General features: G+C 62.9%; 1 protein-coding gene across 2 annotated transcripts in view; it reads left to right on the top strand.

The window, feature by feature from the left end:
- Positions 1-6,772: 6,772 nt before the first annotated feature.
- ATR (ATR checkpoint kinase) overlaps positions 6,773-8,890 on the top strand; it is a 182,090-nt gene continuing 179,972 nt past the window's right edge. For both annotated transcript variants that reach the window (XM_077488215.1, XM_077488214.1), the window contains exon 1: positions 6,773-6,884. In XM_077488215.1, coding sequence (XP_077344341.1) covers positions 6,823-6,884 — 62 coding nt within the window. In that variant the 5' untranslated portion in view covers positions 6,773-6,822. The remainder of the gene's footprint in view (positions 6,885-8,890) is intronic.

Genomic DNA, 8,890 nt, shown 5'->3' with positions numbered 1-8,890 from the left:
GCACAGAGCGCTCTACAGACCCCCCCGAACAGAGCGCTCCACAGGACCCTCCCCCTGCACAGAGCGCTCTACAGACCCCCCCGAACAGAGCGCTCTACAGACCCCCCCCGAACAGAGCGCTCCACAGGACCCTCCCCCTGCACAGAGCGCTCTACAGACCCCCCCCCCCCTGAACAGAGCGCTCCACAGGACCCTCCCCCTGCACAGAGCGCTCTACAGACCCCCCCCAACAGAGCGCTCCACAGGACCCTCCCCCTGCACAGAGTGCTCTACAGACCCCCCCCCCCAAACAGAGCGCTCCACAGGACCCTCCCCCTGCACAGAGCGCTCTACAGAACCCCCCCGAACAGAGCCCTCCACAGACCCCCCCCCCCCGAACAGAGCGCTCCACAGGACCCTCCCCCTGCACAGAGCGCTCTACAGACCCCCCCAAACAGAGCGCTCCACAGACCCTCCCCTGCACAGAGCGCTCTACAGACCCCCCCCAAACAGAGCGCTCCACAGGACCCTCCCCCTGCACAGAGCGCTCTACAGACCCCCCCCCCAAACAGAGCGCTCCACAGGACCCTCCCCTGCACAGAGCGCTCTACAGACCTCCCCCCCCGAACAGAGCGCTCCACAGGACCCTCCCCCTGCACAGAGCGCTCTACAGACCCCCCCAACAGAGCGCTCCACAGGACCCTCCCCCTGCACAGAGCGCTCTACAGACCCCTCCCCCCAAACAGAGCGCTCCACAGGACCCTCCCCCTGGACAGAGCGCTCTACAGAACCCCCCCGAACAGAGCCCTCCACAGACCCCCCCCCCGAACAGAGCGCTCCACAGGACCCTCCCCCTGCACAGAGCGCTCCACAGGACCCTCCCCCTGCACAGAGCGCTCCACAGGACCCTCCCCCTGCACAGAGCGCTCTACAGACCCCCCCCCAAACAGAGCGCTCCACAGGACCCTCCCCCTGCACAGAGCGCTCTACAGACCCCCCCCCAAACAGAGCGCTCCACAGGACCCTCCCCTGCACAGAGCGCTCTACAGACCCCCCCCAAACAGAGCGCTCCACAGGACCCTCCCCCTGCACAGAGCGCTCTACAGAACCCCCCCCCCGAACAGAGCGCTCCACAGACCCCCCCCCGAACAGAGCGCTCCACAGGACCCTCCCCCTGCACAGAGCGCTCTACAGACCCCCCCCCAACAGAGCGCTCCACAGGACCCTCCCCCTGCACAGAGCGCTCTACAGACCCCCCCCAACAGAGCTCTCCACAGGACCCTCCCCCTGCACAGAGCGCTCTACAGACCCCCCCCCTGCACAGAGCGCTCCACAGGACCCTCCCCCTGCACAGAGCGCTCTACAGACCCCCCCCCAAACAGAGCGCTCCACAGACCCTCCCCCTGCACAGAGCGCTCTACAGACCCCCCCCCCCCCAAACAGAGCGCTCCACAGGACCCTCCCCCTGCACAGAGCGCTCTACAGACCCCCCCGAACAGAGCGCTCCACAGGACCCTCCCCCTGCACAGAGCGCTCTACAGACCCCCCCGAACAGAGCGCTCTACAGACCCCCCCCGAACAGAGCGCTCCACAGGACCCTCCCCCTGCACAGAGCGCTCTACAGACCCCCCCCCTGAACAGAGCGCTCCACAGGACCCTCCCCCTGCACAGAGCGCTCTACAGACCCCCCCCAACAGAGCGCTCCACAGGACCCTCCCCCTGCACAGAGTGCTCTACAGACCCCCCCCCAAACAGAGCGCTCCACAGGACCCTCCCCCTGCACAGAGCGCTCTACAGAACCCCCCCGAACAGAGCCCTCCACAGACCCCCCCCCCCCCGAACAGAGCGCTCCACAGGACCCTCCCCCTGCACAGAGCGCTCTACAGACCCCCCCCAAACAGAGCGCTCCACAGGACCCTCCCCTGCACAGAGCGCTCTACAGACCCCCCCCAAACAGAGCGCTCCACAGGACCCTCCCCCTGCACAGAGCGCTCTACAGACCCCCCCCAAACAGAGCGCTCCACAGGACCCTCCCCCTGCACAGAGCGCTCTACAGACCTCCCCCCCCCGAACAGAGCGCTCCACAGACCCTCCCCCTGCACAGAGCGCTCTACAGACCCCCCCAACAGAGCGCTCCACAGGACCCTCCCCCTGCACAGAGCGCTCTACAGACCCCTCCCCCCAAACAGAGCGCTCCACAGGACCCTCCCCCTGGACAGAGCGCTCTACAGAACCCCCCGAACAGAGCCCTCCACAGACCCCCCCCCCCCGAACAGAGCGCTCCACAGGACCCTCCCCTGCACAGAGCGCTCCACAGGACCCTCCCCCTGCACAGAGCGCTCCACAGGACCCTCCCCCTGCACAGAGCGCTCTACAGACCCCCCCCCAAACAGAGCGCTCCACAGGACCCTCCCCCTGCACAGAGCGCTCTACAGACCCCCCCCCAAACAGAGCGCTCCACAGGACCCTCCCCCTGCACAGAGCGCTCTACAGACCCCCCCCAAACAGAGCGCTCCACAGGACCCTCCCCCTGCACAGAGCGCTCTACAGAACCCCCCCCCCGAACAGAGCGCTCCACAGACCCCCCCCCGAACAGAGCGCTCCACAGGACCCTCCCCCTGCACAGAGCGCTCTACAGACCCCCCCCCAACAGAGCGCTCCACAGGACCCTCCCCTGCACAGAGCGCTCTACAGACCCCCCCCAACAGAGCTCTCCACAGGACCCTCCCCCCTGCACAGAGCGCTCTACAGACCCCCCCCCTGCACAGAGCGCTCCACAGGACCCTCCCCCTGCACAGAGCGCTCTACAGACCCCCCCCAAACAGAGCGCTCCACAGGACCCTCCCCCTGCACAGAGCGCTCTACAGACCCCCCCCCCCCCCAAACAGAGCGCTCCACAGGACCCTCCCCCTGCACAGAGCGCTCTACAGACCTCCCCCCCCGAACAGAGCGCTCCACAGGACCCTCCCCCTGCACAGAGCGCTCTACAGAACCCCCCCAACAGAGCGCTCCACAGGACCCTCCCCCTGCACAGAGCGCTCTACAGACCCCCCCCCCCAAACAGAGCGCTCCACAGGACCCTCCCCCTGCACAGAGTGCTCTACAGACCCCCCCCCAAACAGAGCGCTCCACAGGACCCTCCCCCTGCACAGAGCGCTCTACAGAACCCCCCCGAACAGAGCCCTCCACAGACCCCCCCCCCCCCGAACAGAGCGCTCCAGAGGACCCTCCCCCTGCACAGAGCGCTCTACAGACCCCCCCCCCAAACAGAGCGCTCCACAGGACCCTCCCCCTGCACAGAGCGCTCTACAGACCCCCCCCAAACAGAGCGCTCCACAGGACCCTCCCCCTGCACAGAGCGCTCTACAGACCCCCCCCCCCCCCCCCAAAACAGAGCGCTCCACAGGACCCTCCCCCTGCACAGAGCGCTCTACAGACCTCCCCCCCCAAACAGAGCGCTCCACAGGACCCTCCCCCTGCACAGAGCGCTCTACAGACCCCCCCCCAACAGAGCGCTCCACAGGACCCTCCCCCTGCACAGAGCGCTCTACAGACCCCCCCCCCAAACAGAGCGCTCCACAGGACCCTCCCCTGGACAGAGCGCTCTACAGAACCCCCCCCGAACAGAGCCCTCCACAGACCCCCCCCCCGAACAGAGCGCTCCACAGGACCCTCCCCCTGCACAGAGCGCTCCACAGGACCCTCCCCCTGCACAGAGCGCTCCACAGGACCCTCCCCCAAACAGAGCGCTCTACAGACCCCCCCCCCCAAACAGAGCGCTCCACAGGACCCTCCCCTGCACAGAGCGCTCTACAGACCCCCCCCAAACAGAGCGCTCCACAGGACCCTCCCCTGCACAGAGCGCTCTACAGAACCCCCCCCCCCCGAACAGAGCGCTCCACAGACCCCCCCCCCCCGAACAGAGCGCTCCACAGGACCCTCCCCCTGCACAGAGCGCTCTACAGACCCCCCCCCAACAGAGCGCTCCACAGGACCCTCCCCCTGCACAGAGCGCTCTACAGACCCCCCCCCCCCCAACAGAGCTCTCCACAGGACCCTCTCCCTGCACAGAGCGCTCTACAGACCCCCCCCCCTGCACAGAGCGCTCCACAGGACCCTCCCCCTGCACAGAGCGCTCTACAGACCCCCCCCCCCCCAACAGAGCCCTCCACAGAGCACTCTACAGACCCCCCCCAACAGAGCGCTCCACAGTACCCTCCCCCTGCACAGAGCACTCTACAGAACCCCCCGAACAGAGTGCTCCACAGGACCCTCCCCCTGCACAGAGCGCTCTACAGACCCCCCCCCCCCAACAGAGCCCTCCACAGAGCACTCTACAGACCCCCCCCCAACAGAGCGCTCCACAGGACCCTCCCCCTGCACAGAGCACTCTACAGAACCCCCCGAACAGAGCGCTCCACAGGACCCTCCCCCTGCACAGAGCGCTCCACGCTGCCCTCCCCCCAACAGAGCGCTCCACAGGACCCTCCCCCTGCACAGAGCGCTCTACAGACCCCCCCAACAGAGAGCTCCACAGGACCCTCCCCCTGCACAGAGTGCTCTACAGACCCCCCCCAAACAGAGCGCTCCACAGGACCCTCCCCCTGCACAGAGCGCTCTACAGAACCCCCCCGAACAGAGCCCTCCACAGACCCCCCCCCCGAACAGAGCGCTCCACAGGACCCTCCCCCTGCACAGAGCGCTCTACAGACCCCCCCCCAAACAGAGCGCTCCACAGGACCCTCCCCCTGCACAGAGCGCTCTACAGACCCCCCCCAAACAGAGCGCTCCACAGGACCCTCCCCCTGCACAGAGCGCTCTACAGAACCCCCCCCCCCGAACAGAGCGCTCCACAGACCCCCCCCCCCCCGAACAGAGCGCTCCACAGGACCCTCCCCCTGCACAGAGCGCTCTACCAGACCCCCCCCCAACAGAGCGCTCCACAGGACCCTCCCCCTGCACAGAGCGCTCTACAGACCCCCCCCCCCAACAGAGCGCTCCACAGGACCCTCCCCCTGCACAGAGCGCTCTACAGACCCCCCCCTGCACAGAGCGCTCCACAGGACCCTCCCCCTGCACAGAGCGCTCTACAGACCCCCCCCCCCCAACAGAGCCCTCCACAGAGCACTCTACAGACCCCCCCCAACAGAGCGCTCCACAGGACCCTCCCCCTGCACAGAGCACTCTACAGAACCCCCCGAACAGAGTGCTCCACAGGACCCTCCCCCTGCACAGAGCGCTCTACAGAACCCCCCCCTGCAACAGAGCGCTCTACAGAACCCCCCGAACAGAGCGCTCCACAGGACCCTCCCCCTGCACAGAGCGCTCCACGCTGCCCTCCCCCAACAGAGCGCTCCACAGGACCCTCCCCCTGCACAGAGCGCTCTACAGACCCCCCCCCTGCACAGAGCGCTCCACAGGACCCTCCCCCTGCACAGAGCGCTCTACAGAACCCCCCGAACAGAGCCCTCCACAGACCCCCCCCCCGAACAGAGCGCTCCGCAGGACCCTCCCCCTGCACAGAGCGCTCTACAGACCCCCCCAACAGAGCGCTCCACAGGGACCCTCCCCCTGCACAGAGCGCTCTACAGACCCCCCCGAACAGAGCGCTCCACAGGACCCTCCCCTGCACAGAGCGCTCTACAGACCCCCCCCCCCCCAAACAGAGCGCTCCACAGGACCCTCCCCCTGCACAGAGCGCTCTACAGAACCCCCCCCCCGAACAGAGCGCTCCACCAGACCCCCCCCGAACAGAGCGCTCCACAGGACCCTCCCCTGCACAGAGCGCTCCACAGGACCCTCCCCCTGCACAGAGCGCTCTACAGACCCCCCCCCAACAGAGCGCTTCACAGGACCCTCCCCCTGCACAGAGCGCTCTACAGACCCCCCCCCCTGCACAGAGCGCTCCACAGGACCCTCCCCCTGCACAGAGCGCTCTACAGACCCCCCCCCCCCAACAGAGCCCTCCACAGAGCACTCTACAGACCCCCCCCCAACAGAGCGCTCCACAGGACCCTCCCCCTGCTCAGAGCACTCTACAGAACCCCCCGAACAGAGTGCTCCACAGGACCCTCCCCCTGCACAGAGCGCTCTACAGAACCCCCCGAACAGAGTGCTCCACAGGACCCTCCCCCTGCACAGAGCGCTCCACGCTGCCCTCCCCCCAACAGAGCGCTCTACAGACCCCCCCCAACAGAGCGCTCCACAGGACCCTCCCCCTGCACAGAGCGCTCTACAGAACCCCCCCGAACAGAGCCCTCCACAGACCCCCCCCCCCCCCCGAACAGAGCGCTCCGCAGGACCCTCTCCCCTGCACAGAGCGCTCTACAGACCCCCCAACAGAGCGCTCCACAGGGACCCTCCCCCTGCACAGAGCGCTCTACAGACCCCCCCACCCGAACAGAGCGCTCCACAGGACCCTCCCCCTGCACAGAGCGCTCTACAGACCCCCCCCAACAGAGCCCTCCACAGAGCACTCTACAGACCCCCCCCCCCAACAGAGCGCTCCACAGGACCCTCCCCCTGCACAGAGCACTCTACAGAACCCCCGAACAGAGTGCTCCACAGGACCCTCCCCCTGCACAGAGCGCTCTACAGAACCCCCCGAACAGAGCGCTCCACAGGACCCTCCCCCTGCACAGAGCGCTCCACAGTACCCTGCCAGCTGCCTTCCCCGCACAGAGCGCTCCACAGTAACCTCCACGCTGCCCTCCCCACACAGCGCGTTCTCGCGATGTCTGAGGAGGTTTGGTGTCGGGCGGCCTCCGTAGCCGTGCTGCGCATGCTCTGTAAGGATTATTCGGAGTGGGAAGCCGCGAACTTGGCTGTCAGCTGGAAGTGAGGATGGCGGCGTACCCCGGCTTGGAGATGGCCTCTATGATCCCGGCCCTGCGGGAACTGGCGGGGTAAATGTCCGTGCTGTCGTGCAGCCGCTGTGGAGCACACTAGGCTTGCTGAGACCTGTGGTTCCACAGCTGCTGGACTGCCTCAGAAACGCGTGTGTCATCTCCACAGCTTATGTAATATGGTAGCTATAGCCTAATGGAAGTAGTTGGGGGGCTGTGCCTTGTGTAGTGTGTGACAGGAGGACAGCTCTGCTTTTGTCAGAGGATCCTCTACAATGACTGTCCCGGCTACATGACATTCTCCTGGCAGCAGAAAAAACGCTTGTAATTGCATTAGGCGTTCATTTTATTGGTCAGAATTATTACAGGTATTTATATAGCGCTGTCAATTTACACAGTGCTTTACATCTACAGCAGGTAAAATAAGTAAATCTTCTTGTCGGTAACAACCCATGCAATCAATCCATCCATCCAAAGAAACCAAAACAAATACGTAGAGATGAAATTATGTGTAATAAAATGGAATAACACAGGGAAAAAGTATTGAACACACAAACTGAAATGTATTTAATACTTGGTATAAAATCCTGTGTTTGTAATGACAGCTTCAAGATGCCTTCTGTATGGAGAAACCAGTCACATCCATTGCTCAGGTGTGATTTTGGCCCATTCCACAGTCTTCAAATCTTGAAGGTTCCGTGGGCCTCTTCTATGAACTCTGATCTTTAGTTCTTTCCATTGATTTTCTATTGGATTCAAATCAGGTGATTGGCTGGACCATTCACCCCAGTTTGTGGGGTGATGTGCAGTGCCATGTCACCTCCAGACATGGTGCGTATTATGGCACCCAAAGAGTTCAATTTTGGTCTCATCTGACCAGACTATATTCTCCCAGTACTTCACAGGCTTGTCTAAATGTTGTGTAGCAAACTTTAAACAAGCTTCAAAGTTCTTTTTTCCTCAGCAATGGAGTCCTGTGTGGTGAGGTAGATACAGGCAATGGCGACTGAGTGCCTTACTTATTGTTTTCTTTGAAGCCATTTTACCTAATTCTAGGTCTTTCTGAAGCTCTCCACAAGTGATCCCTGGCTCGTGGACAACTCTTCTGATAATTATTTTCACTCTGTCACAAATCTTGTGAGGAACACCTGGTTGTGGCAAGTTAATGGTGAAATTATGGAGTTCCCTTTGTTGATACCCAACGACTTGAACGCTGACACGGATAAAGTCCTTTTTAAAAGGTTTTAGTTTGCAGTAGTAACATCCAATAACACAGTCTCTCATAGGAACAGAGGGCACGGGTGAAGAACTCAGGCACCTTGAACTGCAGGTCTAGCAAAGTCTCTAATTCCACCCAGAGAGTAGCCACTCACAGCTGGGTACTTCAAGGCTGAACAGATCTCTAGCCAGAGATTATGGCAGTCAGCACGTCGACTCAAATACTTGAAAGAATCCTGTGAATGTGTATAAGTTGTAACTAAGGGTGAACAGGAACCTTTTTCCTCAGTACCTGGAACGTTTTCTGTCTCCTCAATGGTACTGGAAAAACGTGAATTCGTCAATGTCCTTCCCAACTCAGTAACCAGGCACTTCTCAGGATGCCACTTGCCGGCCCTGCTTTGAAGAGTCCTGCCCCGGTCACTTCCACGAGCTGTGGTGCCCCTCCAAGCCAAAAGCACACCCGGACACCTTGAATCCTCCCTCAGTTACTGCGCCTCGGACCAGCAGGTTCCGAGACTCGGGAACAGACGGATCCCTGCCCCAGACCAGTCGGGTCTATTGGGGGCATCTAACAGGAACATGTTGCGGGATGTCGAACACCCCGTGACCGGGACCCCTCACGGGGCTACCCAGGTCCTGGAACCAGAACAGACCACACGGGTCTCACAAACTCCTCTCCCTTAAACACGTGACCCACACATCTTAAGTACCTCTTCCCAGACTCCCCAGCGGGGCCCGGCACTCCCACTGATTGGTTCCGAGAAGGTTGATACTCAAAATGTCCAACCAGGCCTAGTTCTGGCCTGTCATGTGCACCTCACTACTCACATGACCAGGCAGAACTT

The sequence above is a fragment of the Lithobates pipiens genome, unplaced genomic scaffold, assembly GCF_037356315.1.
Source record: "Lithobates pipiens isolate NorthernLeopardFrog02 unplaced genomic scaffold, aLitPip1_a1.2 Scaffold_18, whole genome shotgun sequence".
Lineage (NCBI taxonomy): Eukaryota > Metazoa > Chordata > Amphibia > Anura > Ranidae > Lithobates > Lithobates pipiens.
Note: the sequence above shows the minus strand (reverse complement) of the source record. Positions and strands in the feature narration are given on the sequence as shown.